This window comes from Podarcis pityusensis, assembly GCF_964106645.2.
Source record: "Podarcis pityusensis genome assembly, chromosome: 7".
Lineage (NCBI taxonomy): Eukaryota > Metazoa > Chordata > Lepidosauria > Squamata > Lacertidae > Podarcis > Podarcis pityusensis.
Window position 1 is genome coordinate 86,947,467 of NC_138031.1, and position 18,951 is coordinate 86,966,417.

The window sequence follows — 18,951 nt, forward strand, 5'->3', positions numbered from 1 at the left end:
GGGATTCCCCCGCACAAGGCGCCAAGCCAAGGTGGTGCAAAACTGAGAAGATCCATAATTGAGAAGATCCATTTGGGGGTGCCAAATTTTGACCTTGCACAGGAGGTGCCATATTATGAATTGTTGCCCAAGTCTGCCCCTGATGCAGTAGCTCCGCTGACATTCATAAAGACGTGTTACACTTTTAATTATTTTCAGACTCCATGTCACCCCAAACATTTCCTACACAAAATAAGGCCTGAGTATGAAACTGAATGGATTCCTGACTTTGCTTCTACCTTTTGTTTGGGGAGAAGATACGGCGCTGACTCAATCACAGCTGTGGTGAAATAGTGGATTTCACCTCTGTATATGCAAAGAGTAAACTCAGAGGCTGAGTTACGACAGCTATGTAGCCAAACTGGGGTTACTGAGAAACAAGAGGGAGCCATTAACATGCTCAGTGGGACCCTGGAGTTTGTAGAAGTAGGTGAACCCTAAGCATCCCCATCCCCCAAACCAGACCCACAGGGATTTGGACATGATCAGAGGCCACAGAAGGCTGAGTGTTGGGCCATGGGGGATGGAATGGAAAACTGGGATAGGGAAATGCAATGGAGTATCTTGAAAGTAGGCGTGGCTGTCTAGACTACTGAACAGAGGCACTCCATGCTGCAATGTATTATTGCAGGCCTCAGTGGATTTATAGGAACAGCTCTCACTTCCACACTGGCTGAGAGAGGGAAGAGAGTGAAACAGAAAAGGCTGTTTGAAGGCTTGTTAATGCTAAATACATTACTTCTGGTCAACAAGCAACCACAGCTGCTAGAGGGCCATGAACATTTGTGTCCCAGGCTTCTTAGACTTGTCTGTCCATGTACTATCTGAAACCAAAGCAGGAGTTTGGTTGCCAGATGTGAAATTTCCCCCTCAGCTCTCCCACCCCACTAGTTGGTTTCTGTGGAAGTGCCTGAAAAAGAGAACAAATATGGTATTTGCTCTCAGTTTATTGCACCTTTTTCAGTAAGGGCCATATGCATAGCTAGTGACTATTAACATGGAATGTCTGTGGCAGTATAATAACGCTGAAAACAACTTCCATCGTCCCTGATCAGTATAATGATCCTGCTTCACAGATGCTGGAGATGGACACAGTCATCCTGGCCCCATTCATAAGTTTCCATTTCGAAGTTGTACCTGAGTGGCTGCTGACATCGGCTGCAGGATGAGATGGGCTCTTGCTCTGAGCCAGTAAATTTGCTAATACAAGGTTTCTCCTACACTGACGCTCATTAGTGTGTGGTGATGAAAAAGTGAAATAGAGACTATTGAGTTGTCACACTGAAAATATTAGTATTCTGATTTATTTCCTTTGATTGACACCCTTCCATCATGGAAGCCAAGGGGGCATAACATGTGGTTCCCAGGGTGTCGCCCAGATCCAGAGACCTGCTTAGCTTCAGCAAGGTGCCTTCAGACCACAGCAGAGAACTTTTGCTGTTCATGCACATGCTATGGAGACGGGATGGCCTGTGGCTTTGCAGCCCAGGCATGTGCAATAAAAACACATCTCCGATTGTTACACACCAGGGGTGGCCAACTCCCAAGAGACTGCGATCTACTCACTGAGTTAAAGACTGGCAGTGACCTACCCCCTTTTTGGAGGTTCAGGTCAAAGTTGCTGAGCTCTTTTTAAAGATGAGGAAAGCCCCTTTTTGGGGGGATGTAGGGCAAAAAAAGGGGAACCAAACTTGTTGAGCTTCTTTGGGTAGAGACAGTGATCTACCACAGATGTCCAGTAGATCATGATCTACCTGTTGGACGTACCTGTTATACATGATTGTCTACATGGAGATTTCCTGATTTTTTAAAATTTGTGAATCAGCCAATGTGTTCTCAAAATGAATCCGGGAGATACCAGATGTTGATTAAACAGGGATTCTCTTCCACCTTCTCATCACCTATGTGCCAATACTTGTCACCCGTGTGTTAAGAAACGCCTTCTTACAGGGGAGTCATTGGGTGATGTTTCCCTGTAGTCTTTTCCCAGACCTGGAGAAATGCGTAAAACTCTTTCCTCATTCCTTGCTCCAAGTCATCCATAGTGTCTGGCTAGCAGCTGGCTATCACCTTGGTCTTATCACGCACAGAAACCCAGCTAGGAGGCATGAGAAAGCTCTAAGCAGAGAGTGCAAGGGAGTCATCCCCATAAACATGGCAAGGAAGCCTCTCCCCACTTAAGATGAGCACTCAGATAGCTGCATTGCTTAAGGGTCTGGTGCTATTGGTACTCCCTCTTTCTTCTTTATATGGCAGCAACTGCATCCCTACCTCCGAGGCACATAATCAATCATCCTGAACATGAGGGTTGTTAATGGTTGCAGGACAACTGTGTCAAAGCACAGCTCTGTTAAGAGAGCATCCCTACACCCGTTCCTCTAATAAGTCCTGAATTTATTTATATCTCATTTTTCTGCAGCTTTACTGAAAACTACTTAATAATAAAATGCAGTTAAAAAACCCCACAGTCACTTAAATTAATAAAACTAGCAAAGACACAATACATAGTTGGCAAAACTGAAAACTGAGACAAAGGCAAAAAGTTCAATCACCTATTAGAATCCTGCTGGTGGGGGGATGCTTTCAATTTCTGATGAAAGGAGCTTAGAGATGGGATCTGAAAAATCATTGCAAGTGCCCCATGCTTTGTGCTCACTAGTGGAACAATTTGCAGTGGCCCCAAGGGAAGGCAGGTGTACAGTGGTCCCTCGGTTTTTGAATGTCTCGGAAGTTGAATGTTTTGGTTTTCAAACGCCGAAAACCAGGAAGTAGATGCTTCTGTTTTCAAATGCACCTTGGAAGTCAAATGGCTTCTGCTGAGTGTTTCTCAATTAAATTTGCAGACCACCCTTTGTACCTCGGTCATTTCGAACATTTCGGAACGCGAACGGTCTTCCGGAATGGATTACGTTCGAAAACCAAGGTACCACTGTATTTGGGAAAAAGCTCATCTAAACACGACCTGGGTTGCAGGCCATTTAAGGCCTGAAAAGTCAATGCCAGAATAGGAACACAGAAAGCTGCCATGTGTCTGCCTGGTTGGGATTAAATTCCAGGTTTTTGGGGCTCCCCTTCATTTCTAAATTGTCTCCAGGCACTGGTGAATCACTTCCATTGCCCTCCCATAACTGTGTCCACATGGCACCTCAGCCCCAACCTCCAAATGATCTCATCTATTAGTTTCATGTGTGCCTTACAGAGCAGGAGAAGCAAGACAGGATCTTGTGGCGCAGGCCAAATGCCCTGAGGTGGAGCAGCACCTCTCAGCACCTGTGGGTCTGGGGAAGGAATTGAAGCGCTGATTCACAAAGCCCTGCCAGATGCTCCAGAAGGCGACCCCACCAGATGGGATCAATCAAGGGCAGAACTGGGCTGCATGCTCCTTGTTTCAGTCCAGTGCAAGTCACCCAGCATGATGACCAAGGATAGCCGGGCGTTTTGCCCCTCCGAAGGGGTGTCATTGAGGCTCCCAGCCTGTGTGTGTGTGTGTGTGTGTGTGTATACACAAAACTTTTTTGGTGATTGCTCATAAATTGTCTTCCATGAGCACGGTCTTGTAAGTTACTGTGGAGGCCATTTCTTGATCCACGTGTTCTTCCATAGTGGAGATATAGCTTTCTGGGCGAGATTTTATCCTGGTGGGGGTTTGCCAAAGTGCCTTCCTCTTAGCTCATTTCTCCTTTCCGCCCTGAGTTTGTGCTTCTTCAAAGTCCACAACACCTTTGGTGAAGGCTGCTCTCCCACTGGAGCGCTTGCAGGCCAGTGTTTCCCAGTTATCAGTGCTTATACTACATTTTTTAAAAAATTGCCTTGAGAGCCTCTTTAAACCTCTTTTGATGCCCACCGGTGTTTCACTTTACATTCTTAAGTTGGGAAGAGCTTTGGAAGACGATTATTAGGCATCTGAAAAACGGAAAGACAGTGCGCAAATACGCCTGGGTGTGTTCGCGTGTGTGCCAAACTGAGTCTTTGACCTGGGTGAAAGTGAGCCTAGTTTCGCCCCCGTGGCGTGGATCTGCCCTCTATGCCGGGGAGCAGCAGGCAGAGGTGGCTGCCTGCGGTTTCCCCGCTAGTCGCGGAAGCACCAGGGCCTCGATCCTCCCCGCGGTGGCCACAGAGGGTAAGCAAGGGGGGCAGCCAGGAGGAGCATCTCCCTTCGCTTGCTTGCGCTCTTTCCTGCCCCCCCCCCGAGAGTCCAGAAGCCGCACCACTCGGAGGTGGGGGCGCCTGGGGGCTGCCCGTCTCCCGCTTTCCCCCAGCCTCTTCTGCAAAGCAGGGCGAAGGAGGCGAGAGTCTTCCTCGCGGTTGCCTGTTTGACCTCCGCTCCTCCCCAGCAGCGGCTGCCTCTCGCCTCGGAAACCCACGTGGCGGGGCGAGAGAGGCAGCGCAGGGATTCCCTGTCTCCGCGGCCCACCCCGCCGTCTGCCGACGCCGCGCCCGCGGGCAGGGCGAGGAGCCCCCCCCCCCGTCGCGGGAGTGCCGGCGACGTCATGGGGCGGCGGGACGGGGCGGGTCCCGAGGAGCCTCCCGGGGCGGCGTCCCGCCCCCTGGCCGCCTTCGGCGGGTCCCACGTGGGCGCGGGGCTTAGTCGGGCGCGGGGCGAGAGCGCGGCGGAGAGCAGTGGCGGCGCGCCGAGCGGAGGGAGCCGGACCAGGAGCCGCGCGGCGGAGCAGGGGCGCCCAGCTGCCCTCGAGGGCCGCTTCTCCCCGCAATCTGGCTTTTCTGTCGGGATCGAGGGGCAGCATGAGGGCGGCGCTGGTCCTCTGGAGCGTCCTTCTGGCGGCAGGTAAGAAGGGGCGGCGGCGGCGGCGGCGGACGGAATCGGGCGCCCCGGGCGAAAGGGAGCCCCGCGGGGATGCCGTCGAAGTGGGGCAGGCGCGCTCCGCGTCTTTGGCCTCGGCGTGGAAGAGATCCCGCCGAGTGCGCGACTCTCTCCTGTTAGCCGACGGGACTGACGAGCTCTTGCCTCTGCCGGAGCCGCGCGTCGGATTTTCGGTCGCACAGAGAAGAAAGGGACTCCTCGTCGCGCTTCCACCCCAAGCGATGCTCGCTCGGAATCCCCTCCCGCTGGCGCTGTCTGCTCCGGCTTCGCTGCACCGCTGCCAAATTTAGCCTGTTTTGATAGCCGATATGGTGCCCAGATAGCGTTGCATGGCTGGGCTGGGTGCAGGCGGATAATTCAGTTGCAGGAGTCCCGCCGGGGGGTGTCCGAGAGTTTTTGCCCGTAAAACGTTAAATGCCGCACCGCGGTGGAAAGCGCCTCGAGGAAACTTCTGCTGAACTCCTGCAAGCTTCAGGCATTGCCGAGTCAGAATGTTTTTATGGCTCCCGAGGTTGAAAACCCAGCCTGCAAATATGCATGGGAATAACAGTGAGACAGGAGTGTCGTGTGTGGCTGAATTGTCTAGACTTGTATTCTGCGCGGGCATCACCGTGTTGGCAGAGAGTGCTTGTTATGCCACCGAAACATCTGGGCACACTGGCATGTGTGAATCTGCTAGGTATTAATGCACTTGTATGGAAGTGAAAAATGTGTCTGCCTTTCATACGTTGGTTTTTTTGCCCTGTCTTTGGGGTGGGGTTGATACAGTACAGTACTGTGTGTGTGTGTGTGTGTGTGTGTGTGTGTGTGTGTGTAGAGAGAGAGAGCGTGCAAGTGGCTTCTCTCCCCCCCCCCCCAAATTTTCTAATTGCTCTTGGGCAGTTGTGTGATGAAACTGTATGAAAAGCTGGGGCAGGGAGTTGGTGGCTGATGATTCACCCAAGATCCTTGTTTCCAGGTTGGCCCATCCTGGTGAAGGGGGAAGAGCTTGGCGGGCTCAGGAATGAAGTTTACCAGCAGGAAGGCAGAGAGGACCTGGCAAGCGTCCAGTTACTTCCGGCCAGGGAGGCTTTGGAGCATGAAGGAGAGAGAGGTGGAAGTGTGTCGTCTGCAGGGGACAACTTCAGTGAACTCCCTCAAGGTGAGTCCAGGGGCACCATGGGGGAAGACATCCTGCCTATTCTCAGCCACCTGCCTATTAAGGGAGGGAAGCGGTATGGGGGGGTGAGTGGTGCAAATATTAGGCGGCGATTGGAGGGTCCTCTGCAGGATCCAGGTCTTTGAGTGTCTTATCTAGTACGCAGTGCTGGGGAAGCAGAGAAATTGCCTGTCCTGAGTGTCTTTGCCCTTAGTTACATTCACTAGCCAGGGGATGCGGGTGGCGCTGTGGTCTAAACCACTGAGCCTCTTGGGCTTGGCGATCAGAAGGACGTTTCTGTGTGCTCTGGCTTCCATCATGGTGTTCCATTGAGCACCACACCCCATAGTTGCCTTTGACTGGACTTAACCGTCCAGGGGTCCTTTATGTTTACATTTTTACATTCACTAGCCGCCATATAGCACAGGGTAACCACACCTGAGTCCTTTGATTTTGATGACTCAAATTGGGGAACTTTACAGGGTTGAGCTACTGCGGCTTGGGAGGCAGAGGGGTCAGCTTGGCCATAAAAACTGGAAATAGGAGCTAGTGAAGGATTAAGATTAGAGAAGGGACATTGTTTTCATGTCACATTGCTGTGCTATCTATCTATCTATCTATCTATAGATATATATTGCCCAGTCCAATCACTGGTGGCTCCATGAAGCTGTAGAGAACCTCAGGCAGTCTGGACTAGAGGACCATGTTCTGAAGTAGTTCCATATGGCATCTTTTTATGGATTGTTTTAACCTTTGGGGATCAAATACACCTCAGGCTCCACAGAAGAGGCATGAAGAATTCTATGCTTTATGGACCCTATAACTGTCCAGGCAACAAATTAACTTTCACCCTCCTCATTGTGCGGTTCAGCTTTTTACCTGTCTTGCAAAACACATATGCATGGCTGTGTAGCCAGATCGTCCTTGTGAAGAATGGTTTGCTGCTTATCCTGAACGGTTAAGCATAGGCCACCCTCTGATGGAGGGTGCCAGGCTCAGTAGTCCAAGAGACAGGTCCACTCTTTTAATTCTGGTGTTACAGGTTTGCCTTTGTTGTCTTTTGCCTCCACCACAAACACATTAAATTGGGCACAAAATTCAGTTGAACTTCAGTGAAATTTACTTCCATTTAAGTGTGCTTGGAACTGGTAGCTTCTCGTCTCTGAGATTTGTTCCTGGGGGGATGATAAAGTGTGGTAGGAGTAGAAAATGCTAGAGAAGTAGGAGAGTTAAAAGCAGGTGACTTGATCTTTCATATTTGCTTCAGAGCTGATCATTTCTGTTACACGCTAACGTTGAAGTTCTGCAGAGATGAAAGTCTGAGTTGTGTGCACAACCCTGGCTAATAGAAGTGAGTCCCCAGGACAAGGGAGGGAACCAGGCTGGAATGTTCCCACGGAAATTCCTGCCTTATTTGCTTGATGTCACAGTGCGCTGATGTTTTAGTAGTTCCTTGTTTCTATTTTCTGAGCTCACTTTTACCCTAGAGGGCCCCAGTGCCTTTTCTGAGCCAACCACACATTCCAGCTGCCCACAAGACCTTAGAGCTGCATCCTGTTCTGCCCACAACTTTTTGTCCTTTTATCAAGTGCAACCACTTTCCACAAAGCCTCTGCACTTCAATATAATTACAAAGTCCGATAGCTGTGGGGTCAGGGGACTTTGGTGAAGTTGCCATGAAATCCTGGGGCTTCTGTCTGCTGCTGTGGAATTTGGAAAGTGTGGCTATGCAGAGTTGCTACTTCATCTGCTGCAGGATGGTTTCCACCCTGTTGTGTGGAAACACAACATGCTTTGCTGGAGACATGATGATTTCATGCTCTCCAGCTTCACAAGTGCTCTGGTGTGGTCATAAGCTTACCAGATCACTCCTTAATTCCTTCCTCATTAACTGTTTCTCTCCAAGGGCTTGCAAACCTGGCAAGCTCAGGATTTCCCTCATGCTTCCTCCTTCCATTGGTGAAACGTCCTTCCTCTTCTAGAAAACATTGGCCAGCACTGGGGTTCCATAGCAACAGTATTCTTAGGTACAATAAAGCAGGAGAGGCCTTTTGGCATTTGCACTGTACTAGGGAATTCTAGTCACAGAGAAAGCTGAGTGAGAGGAGATTAACTGCTGGGTGATGGTCTCAAAGCATGGAAAATTAGTTATTTGACGCCTTGTGTTGATTACTTTGTGTGGGTTGATCCAGGCGGAAGTATTAACTTTCCAGCCTGTGGGTGCTGTTGGTCGGAGGTGGGGATCCACAGATGACTCGCTGCCTCCCACCCACACAGCGCGGCTCCTCTTACCTTGCTCAGCTTAGTCACGAAGGTTAAGTTGTGCCATCTTGGGGGTTTGGCTGGCTTTCTAGTTTTTCCTCTTTGCCCATTTATGTCCTGAATCTCCTTGCATGCTTTCTGCTAAATCTGGAGGCACCAGAAGAGTCAACCATGGGAAGAGCTCTGAGCTGCTGCTGCTGCTGCTGCTGCTAACCAGGTTGATTGATGAAGACCAGCAGAGTTGCATCTTCTTTCAGCAGGGCTGACTGTGCTTCTGTCGAGTCTCTTTTCATCTTTCTTTCAATAGTCCTGTCTTTCTTCTCCTTAATCTTGGCCGAGTCCTAATGTCTTTTCACCCAAGTGATGGGATTGGCGCCCTTGGATGTGTGCGCATCCTTCCTTCCCTTTCTCACTGCTGCATGCCATTCTTTCTTGTCTCTATATTTTGCTCTTTTAAAAAAATAAATAAATATCTATTTACATTTTAACTTTTATTTTCTGAATACCTTTGACTTTTTTCTCCTTCACTTCTAACTTTCCTATTCTCCTCCTTAGCTGCTTTTCTTCAGTTCCCTATTCCATATATTTTTGGGGATTTGTGGTAGGGTAAACAGCATCAGTCTTCAAATTCAGAGGACCTGATGGATCTGGAAGGTGGCATGGGCAGGACTTTGTGGTACTTGGTGGGCTGAATAGTTGGTTAAGTCACAATCCCTTTATCTCTTCTACTTTCAAAACATTTTTGGGCCGTTCAGTGTTTCTCTGATCTACCATTTCAGCTAACTCTGCCGCCCCCGCCCCCACCTGCCCCTTCAAGGGATTAACTGCTCTGTAAGTTGATGGGCATGAAGACCCGAAGAGCTTTTAATTGCAGCGAGACAGAAACAACCCCTTGAGATCTGCATCTGGTTTCTTTCATCTGGGCTTCTGTCCAAACTTTGGGCCACTATGAAGCCTATATTGCTACAGAACCTGCTATATTGCTACAGAACCTGAGGCCTGTGTGGAAAGGTGACTTTATCAGGCAGCAACAGATGCAATAGTTTGGAAGGGTTGGTTTTGTCAATCATTCTAATTTCCACTTAGAATAGATTTGGAAAGAGGAGAGAGCAGTGGCCTTCGAGTACATGGTGGGTGGCCAGTGACCTACATTGCAGGTGAAGCAGCCCTGTGTGGGAGAAGCTGAGCTGCACACATGATACTGACAGGCCCCAGTATTGTTAGCTGGAATGCCTGGGAGAGGGCGATAAAAGTTTGGCTTGTTCCTTGCCCAAGCTGCTCTGTGCAGAGCTTCCTGCTCCTTAGGGAGGCTGACTCCTAGCACACAGCTATTCAGGGAGGAGGGGGCAGGACAGGGGGGCTGCCAATAATAGGAGGGCTCGGAGTGCAGCAGAAGCCTCCTTATGGGGCCGAGGGGAATTGTAAAGGGCCTTATGGCTCTGTCTGTCTAGCCTCTGCTTCCGCACTTCGCAGGGACTCAAAGGGAAGGTTCCCCTCCCTCTGAAGGAATATGTATGACTCGAAGGGATGGCTCACTGATTAGAGAGTGGTGGATGTGGTGGAGAGCGCCAGCTGCATCCGGCTGCCAGGTGCCTCTACCTGTATGACACACCCGGTGATACCTGCACGAGCACTTGAACACGGACGTTGAAAAGGAGAAGCAGCTACTGGCCTCAAAGTCTTACATGTGGCCCTAAGTCAGCCAGCAGTTAATCACAGCAGAATTAGTTGCCCCCATGCTGCAAAATGCCTGGAATAGGAGCATGATGCTTTGTGCCTGCCCTTTTGCAGAGGCCAGCGCGTACAGCGTGACAGGCTCATGTTAGTGTGCGCAAAATCCTGCCTTGATTTCCAGTAGCATGTTTGTGCACTGGAAGTACTGTATGTGTTTGAACAAAGCCTTCTGCTCAGAGACCTCTGAAGCATGCAGGGGAAAGAGGAAGGGCTATTCCTAGATGAGATCTCAGTTGCTTTTCAGGCACTGTGAGCCCTATCTGGAATGCACAAATAGCAGCTTAGACCTCAACATGCTCAAACAGCACTGGCGCAGCGGAGGGGTGGGCGAATCACAGAAATGACATTGTAGGCCCCCTTTGCTGGGCCCAGCAAGCCCATGCACCAAACTTGAGGTGACACAGAGATAGGAGGGCTCCTCTTCCCTGCACTTGAAGCAGCTTGGGAAGAAAAGATGTTTGGTTTGCAGTTTTGCACCATCCACCGCCTGTCTTGTCAGCTGCTGTATGAACTCCCTGAACACCCTGCAAATGGAACAGGAAGGATGTGGTGAGCAGGGTGGGATATTGGAGTCGAGGCAGAGGAAGTCGGACACCAGAGTTCAAGGGAGCTCCAGCGCAGAAGCTGCAGCAGCACTGAGGAAGTCGCGATTGCTGGGCTTCCAGTAAACTGGAGGCAGGCAGAAGGTAGATTTGGAATGGACTGGGACACCCACAGTTTTGCAGTAGATTGGCAAGTTCTTCTGACTTCCATTTGGCAAAAAAGTATTTCCCCCAACAAAAGCAAGCTGCTAAAAATGTGGAAGTTGTATTGAAAACCAGGAGTTGATTTTTGTGGGAGCTTAGTTTTAGTATCTGAAACTAATTCTTGTGGTGAATATGTGCTCACAGGTGCCCCATTCCTTAATCCCAGGTTCTTGGCTGTTTCCCCACCCAATTTGTACCAGTTGGTGGACCTCAGAGGTTATAGTAAAAAATAAAGTAGGTTTCATACTCCTGAAATCTGCCCACCCCTACAGAGCAAACGATCAGATCAGATCTAGTTTAATTAGGGGCTTGTGTTTATTAAGTGGCATCACAGCTGAATTTTATTTTCTTGAACAAAGGAATGGGGTATATTGACTATTGTAGAGCATTGTTAGTTTAATTAATATATGGTAACATGAAATTGGTGTTTTCTTTCTTTTCCTAGTTGCTTTCCTTTCCAATCCACAAGAACCTGTGATTCCAGTGAAGGAAGGGAAAGGGAAAAAAAGGAGGAAGGGCAAAGGGAGAAAGAGAGACCCCTGTCTGCGAAGATACAAGGACTATTGTATTCACGGAGAATGCAAATATCTCAAGGCATTAAAAAGAGCACATTGCATGTAAGTTCATCACGGTTTTCCTGTTCTGGGGATGGTCTTTGCAGATAATCAAAACAAATATATATGGTTTTCTTTTCACTGTGGAGCATATTCTCCTTCTCCAGTAGCTCCCTAGAACAGCGCAATAACTGTGCTGCAGGGTTATTTTCCTTTTTAAATAAGGAAGAAAGAGTCAAGTACAGGTGCATTGTGGTCTTGGAGAATGGGAGTTTGGTCCTCAGAGACCTAAAAGAAAACCCCTGTATATAACAGAGACTAGAGACTCCTTCCGGTAGCACCCTGGTTCAACAATGAAAGCTCAAATTCAGTAAGAGGTGGAGAACCTCAGTGCAGTGATTGCTTAGAACTTTTGATTGAGTTTCTTCCAAGTGACTGAGTTTTCATTTGCTGAGCAAATCCTTTTTTCACTAAAGATACAGGCTTATGCAGGAAGCTGGGTGGGCAATTTCAGAAGTATAGGCAACTTTCTGGTTCTGCTCCGGACAACAAAGATGAAATGAGAAAATAAATTAACAGCAGAGATAGCAAAATAGAGATCTAGCAAATAAGGCGCTGGATTGGGTCTGAAGAGTCTTGGAGTCAACTCATTTCCCAGCTGCAAAGGCGTAGCTGCCCCTACCTAGCACACAGGAGTGTTATGAAGATAAGATAGGGAAATCTCCATGTATGCATATAATTTGATTTCATTGCAGTGGAGAAAGTGGAAGTTTTTACTACCAAGGGGACTACAGTAAAATGCTATATGTCCTTGCTGCAAATAACATAACTATTCCCAGCTATGAAAATACCTGTGATTATCCATTCTAAAGCACCCCCTGCCCTTTAGCTTTAGGCTTTACTCCTCAGTTTCCTGCAGAGCACCAAGGGGAAGCACCTTGCTTCTAAGTGCAAGAACTGCAGCATCTTCAGGAAACCGAGCATCAGGAATGTGCTTTGTGCTCCCCATACGAAGGCTTGATTTTCTTCAAGTCGACTTGTTTGTCAGTGAATACCTCCAATGGCAACAACGAGATTGGTAATGTTTTGCCTTGGGAAAGCAGTTTCCCCTGAGCCCCTTATCCTTACAGTTTGCAAACACATTACAGGGTGGCATAATACAGTATGCTGTATTATGAATTCCAAATCAGTTTTGCCTTACCCAGCCCTCTTGCACTCTCAGACATGCAGAGCGATTGTGGGACTCTCTGCCCTTCCCTTGGCAGATGGCTGCTGTTTTGTTGTCTGCTGCTTTTATTATCATTTCCCCTTTGGGCCCATCACGTCACTGCTAGAATAGGGCCGTGCATCATGTTGGCTGGTTAGCTGAGGTCGCTAGTGCCTGGATCTGGGCAGCAGTGAGCATTGGGAGGCTGGGGTCTGCATCATCCCTCATCATGCCATTCTCCCTTTGGCTTCCTTGTAATCTGAGCATTGGAGCTTGAAGATGACACTGATTTGTGGAATGTGCTGCTTTCAAGCGAGCTCTTTCTAAGCATTAGACATTTGAGCTGCGTGTTTGGAAAGACCCTCTTTCCTTCCTGATTGGGCATCAGTGCAAAGCTGGTTCTATGTTTTGGTGGGGTTTTTTTTTAGTTTTACTCATCCAGGCGGGGGGTGGGAATGTGTGGGAAGATAATTTGGGGAGCTGGCCCCATCACATTCTTTAATTGTGTGAGTAACTGTAAGGACAAATTAACAAGAGACTATCACTTACTCTCTTTAAGAAGTGTGCTCTGTCCCCAAGGAAGACTGAAAATATTCCTACTGTTGAGGTTAGGAAAATGGGAAAGTGTGAGTCAGCTGTGGCAATTCCCCTTCTCTTTGAGAGTGAAAATATTAAGTATGTGGGTAGAGATTAACAGCCCGATGGATGCAAAAACTCTCCTTTTAGCCAAGCCTTTGATAGCTGGAGGAAAAAATCTCTAGCCCTTGCTGAGATATTGCACTCTCAAAATTCCTCTGGGGTCTGTAACACAGGGAGACCTAAATAGATTTCCAGCAACGATTCTGAAAGACAACTGTGTGCAATTGTCTCCAGAGGCTGCAACTCTTTAGTAATTTTTAACGTAATGGCTTTAATGACTTAAATAATACTTAAACTAATGTCAGTGTATGTGTCTTACTGATGTTAGCCATGTATAGCTGATGGAGTAAAGGCACAAGAGTTCATTGCATGAGTTCTACCATGTAATACCAGATTATATCAGTGGGAGGGGGGTGGAAAAACAGGTGTGTTGCACTTTGAAATATGAATAGCCTTTTGAGCATTAAACTTAGATGAAAGGAGACCGTCATATCAATGTGACTAGCTATCATTTTATTGCTACGGTCTGGAACAAGTCTTATACATTGTTTGCTTTTCATCTGCAACTCTAGATGCGAAGAAGGGTACCACGGGGCGCGATGCCACGCTCTTAGTCTTCCGGTGGAGAACCCCTCCCGTAGTTACAACCACACAACTATCCTGGCAGTCACAGCAGTGGTGCTGTCATCTCTATGTCTTATCATCATTGCCGTGTTGCTGATGCTCAGGTAAGCTGCTTGGCAGGGCTGAGAAGAGATGCAGGAATTGAGATGCAGTGCTGTCTTCTGTATGCCAAATGGGGAAAAATTCACACTTGACCTTTGGTCTTATTCTGAGGTGGATTATGTGAAGTTAGCAAGTATAAAACTGCTGAGAGGGCCAGACCTCCACAGCTTCAAAGGCAGACCAGGTTCCTTGCTTACCACTCTGGACTCTGCAGAGCTGCTGTTGAATCCCAAGTTCTGTGTTTGCACACCTGGACTGTGATCACCAAGTCCTTTATGAAACAAAGTGCTTTGTGGTCCTCGCTTTGTTCAGTTCCCCATCAACTTCTGGGATATGAATCCTTTACATTTTAATTCCACTGACTGGGAACTGAGACTTGATGGATCTCTGCCCACCAGTGTTTAACTAGGAATTGCTTGTGGTCCAAATCCACCACTTCGTCAATTTCCCCATGACTTTATTTGTTGTTGCCCTGTCGCTGGGGTTCTCTGGGCAGCCTGCTTTCAGATTAACCCCTTGTGGCAATTGACATGTTGTCAAAATTTGTAATGAATCCTGCCTTGATGCTGCTAGTTGGGCTAAGTAGTTTTGGGAACCCGTTCCAGTTCAATGATTCTGTGAATGGCATCCTAGCCTTTCTGCCCTGTTGAGGATACAGTTGAGGAAGCCTGGGCAGGGAGCCAGCGAGTCCCATTTCAGTCTAAGGTATTCCACATCTTGTGACTGGTCCCCTGCCAAGAAATGCAAGTTGGAATTTCTCATACTCAGATCCTAGGATCAGGAAGGTGACAGCAACAGGTCCTTTTAGCCAGTGGCAGTGGGGTGGTGCAATTATCGTACAGGGTTAGAACTGGAGTTTATCTTGGTCTCTGTCTTTCTATTTTTTCCCAGGTGTCACAAGCAAGGAGTGTATGATGTAGAGAGTGAAGAGAAGGTTAAACTGGGCATCACTGTCAACCACTGAGATGTCCTGAGATTGCAAGGTAACCCCTCAAGCACATAAGCTATGGGAAGACTGTGTGTTAGTGTGCTGTGAAGAGATTTCAATAAATTCTGCCTGTTCTTTAGCCTGAAGGGAAGTTTCTTTATCCCGTGGCAAACTAAAGGATAAAGTACAGCATTGCCTCCTATTGACGCACCTGTTTGGGCTGAATTATGGGTTAACTCTTGTCACAAGTTACTCCTTCTTGACCACCCCTGGGAGGCTGAGATGCTATGCTAGAGAGTAGAGAAGCCCCTTTGTAATTACTCAGACAACAGCATAGGGAATACTAATCAATAAGTCTTTGTATAAAAAGGGCACATATTACAGAAAGAAGAAGCTATTGCAAGTTATTACTCATAACCCACTGGTGCAATACTTATGAGGGGGAACACACCCACCCCAGGATGGATTCCAACCCACAAATACTTTATTTCATTTTACTCCCCCAGACTTTCCAAAGCTCTCCTTCATGCTGTCTATGGCAATGTGCTGTGATGCTATGATTGGCCAGCCACTATCACAAAAACCTAATCTCCACCCTGGCACAAACATGTCACCTGCCTCCACATTAATGGTGCCAGCTATTTTGAAATATGATTGTTCACTACTGATCTCAGAGTGTTCCAGTCTAAAACCACAAATGTATCTGTGTCCCCTAGTATATTTGCCTTTGTCCTACTCACAGGAAACTGTTACACATTTTGCCTCAGATATATGACCCTTGGCACTTTGAGCTGGCTAACTCAGTTTAATTAGGCTTCAAGCAAGTATTTGATAGGACAGCAAGTTGATTATTGACTATTAGGCATATCTGAATCGTGAACGAAACCAGCATACATGAGCTTGTGCTTGTGTTCCTGGGTGCTGTCATAACAGCATCCTTTAGAAGCAGCCGAGGGGGCTTTAGGCCCTGAGGGAAGCTCTGTGTGCTGTGCATTTCTGCCTCTGGATTACTTCATTTGGACTTTCCCCCCTGATCTTCTGTATGGGTGGTCCCCTCTCCAGTGGGTGGCCGGTCCCTGGCCACTTGTTCCACCTTTCTTCTTGCGGAGGTGCCTCTCTCTGGGATACATGCCTTCTTTAAAACTTTAAGGCAACACTCTTTACTCTCACTTGCCCTTCTCTGGAGGCTGCAAGATTCCAGCCACAGTCACCTCCCTTCAGAAGCTGCAGGCCATAGCTGTAGCCCTTGGTAATGGGTGCTGTGTGTGGCCCTCAGAAGGCCCTTCCATTAGTTGTGGGAATAGATGTGAATGCTGGACAATAGGTTTCCAAAGGCTTAACCTCTTTAATCAAGACAAATCCAGAGAGAGTGTGTGCACACAGAGACACACAAATAAATGTATGTATGCTGAATTCACTGCTAGCAAGTAGGGAGAGTCACAAATTGCAACTGAATTCCACAAGAGTGCATCATTTTAGGTCTCAAGTCACTTATTCTGCACTAGTCCTCATGGAGTAGCTCCAGTTGACTTCAATGGAATTATTCTCTTTCGAGGTGGCAGCCTACATAACTGTTGTGGGGTATGGAGAATAACCTTCTTGGTAGATTTTTTTTTAATTGCACATGCAGGGTGGGGTCCAGGTAACTAGCCCCATCAGCAGAAAGAAGCCTTGCACAAAGACTTCCATTTGTGCAATGGGGCTTCCCCCATTCCCATGAAAATTGGCTCGGGGGGTGGCGGCAGGAGAGCCCCCATAACAGTGCATAGGGAAAGGAGAGGGGGGTCATTCCATTTGGGAAGCTGCAATGTTTGCACAGGCAGGGCAGTTAGAAGGGCACGATTTTGGAGCTCTTGTGAGTGGTGCATATTTAGCTTAGATGTGATCCTTCCTTCCATTACATTGCAGGATTCAGCACTGGAGCAGCTCTTATTTCCACAATCCAGTGGACAAAACTCTTCTCCCCCCCCCCCAAGACACATTTCAACGTCAAAAGGGAGTTTGTATGAGTGGAAGAGACTGTCAGATCTTTGCTTTGTTGAAGAAGCAATTCATCCCCTCCAAACAGGAAGATCTTTCCAAGAGAGAGACTTTTCTCCACTGAGTGCTTCTTCCTGACATGTGGAGCCACAGCCTAAGGAGAAGAGTTGGACTTTGCCTTGGTATCATTGGAAAGAAACATCTTTGCAAGAAGGCAATACACCAGCAAGTTGGATTCTTCAGACATCTGCTGAGGATTTAACTGTGAAAGACTTGGACTCTGCTGAAGAAATCTAACTTTGGAACTCTATTAAATGGTGGGGAGTGGGGCAGAAAAACTATTTAACAAGATATTTCATTTTAAATTATATATTTATTTTAGATACATTGTACATATTATTTATTTAGGCTTGATCCTGTAGCTCTGTCATCAAGTGGAGAGGCAGAAGGATTGTGCAGTGTAACATTCTCTAATAAATAACCCTTTGTTATAACTTGCTGTTACCTGAATATTAACTTAGGGAAGAATCAATTAGATTGGTTGCAAAATGATAATTTCTAAATTAAAACATAACCTTCTTGCAATGCCATCATGCAAAAAGTGTGTGTGGGGGGGCGACTTCCCAGGGCAGATCTGTTGCAGCTGGAGGTACCCAGGGTTTTGCTTTGAGGAGCACGTGAATCAATGTGGAATGCTGGTTGCAAATCTCAGAATGTTTCCTTCACAATAGTTTTATCAAGGTGTCCAGCTGGCCAGTGGGGGCTGATGGGAGTTGTATTCCAAAACATCTGGAAAGTAACAGATTACCAAAGGTTGTCTCACAGGCATACTTTTGCCGAATCAAAGAATCATAGAACTGTAGAATTGGAAGGGACCATGAGAAATCTTTTGCCCAATGTGGGGCTTGACCCATGGCCCTAAGTTTAAGAGTCTTTTGCTCCATTGGTGATAAATATAGTCGTGGGCTTTGTGTGATGGGGACAGCAACAGTTGCTCTTGCTGAATTTTAAGCCTAAAGGGATAAAACTATGCCTGGTTTATACCACCCCATGTTGCATACAGGGGTTTACATGCTAATGTTTTGACATATGAAAAAAAATACATTCTTCAACATAGAATAGATGCAGTCAGGGGGAAGGATTCTGCTGAGACACCTTCCCACTTTATTTGCTTAATATTGTATGAAAGTGTATACAGTTGTATGAGCCTCATCCCTCAATCTGGAGTGGTGAATCTAAGGTTCCAGGTTTATGACCTCAGTGAGAATTAAACCTTTTTCTCACGCAGCATGACTATTGCTATTTATCTCAAACTTCAGGGCTAGGAGATGCCTCAAATAAACAAGGTGGTGCTTTTTTATGAGGTAGTTGGGGGCATCTGAGTCTGCTTTTTAATGAATAATAGACACTTGGCTGAGTTTCCACCTGATCAGTTCTGAAGTGGTTTGACGAGAGAGAGGAAGATTCTCCTTAATGTCAGCCAGTGGGTAATTCTAAATTGTCACACAGGCACAGGAATTGAGTGCCAAGCATGATCAATTTTGCTCTTTAGGAGTTTTTTTAGGAATCCTGTTACACAGAAGCCAGAAAAGTTGAGTTCCTTCTTATCTATATAGTGATGGCATTTTGGAGAGAGAAACCGTTGTCAGCCTAACCTGCCAAATGTGAGGGGAAGACTTGGCAACAGTGGGGTTGACTGTAGAAGATGCAGATGAGCCACCAAGTTCCTTCTGAGCCATGTCCTCCAGAAGGCAGGGTTTGGGCCTCTGCTAATAGATTGGTTGGAAAAATTGGCTCCCTGCTGCCATAGATCTGGTCATTTCAAGCCCAGACTATCAGTCATTCTCCTCCTCCACCCCACTGAGCTATGTTTTGGGGAGGGAAATATTCCACAAGCTGAGCATGTGGGTAATTACATTTTCTCAATGGCACAGGGCTGCATTTTGAAACCTAGGGGAATATAGTTTGTTGTAATAAGATTGACACCAGGATCCCCCAGAACAGCTGACACAACACCACACATCTGTAGCTCACAAGGTTGGCATCTGGACAGGCCCTAAATAGAAAAAGCACACCTATAGGAACCAGAGGTTTAGGAAATATCTTTAATGGGGTGCGGTAGGTCCAGCAGATGCCTGGAAGCCTTAAAAGAGGAGGGGTTCCTCACCCCCTTAAG

The 18,951-nt window shown here is 47.4% G+C and overlaps 1 protein-coding gene across 2 annotated transcripts; it reads left to right on the forward strand.

The window, feature by feature from the left end:
• Positions 1 to 4,652: 4,652 nt before the first annotated feature.
• HBEGF (heparin binding EGF like growth factor) lies at positions 4,653 to 17,269 on the forward strand. 2 transcript variants are annotated; one of them, XM_081015240.1, is made up of 7 exons: positions 4,653 to 4,693; positions 4,731 to 4,825; positions 5,820 to 6,002; positions 11,187 to 11,358; positions 13,714 to 13,869; positions 14,759 to 14,850; positions 16,704 to 17,269. In XM_081015240.1, exons 2-6 carry the CDS (start codon positions 4,783 to 4,785, stop codon positions 14,829 to 14,831), a joined length of 627 nt encoding a protein of 208 aa, XP_080871366.1. In that variant the 5' UTR covers positions 4,653 to 4,693; positions 4,731 to 4,782; the 3' UTR covers positions 14,832 to 14,850; positions 16,704 to 17,269. The 2 variants fall into 2 exon arrangements, with proteins under 2 accessions (XP_080871366.1, XP_080871365.1); XM_081015239.1 differs by lacking the exon at positions 4,653 to 4,693 and having other exon boundaries at positions 4,694 to 4,825.
• The last annotated feature ends 1,682 nt before the right edge of the window (positions 17,270 to 18,951 follow it).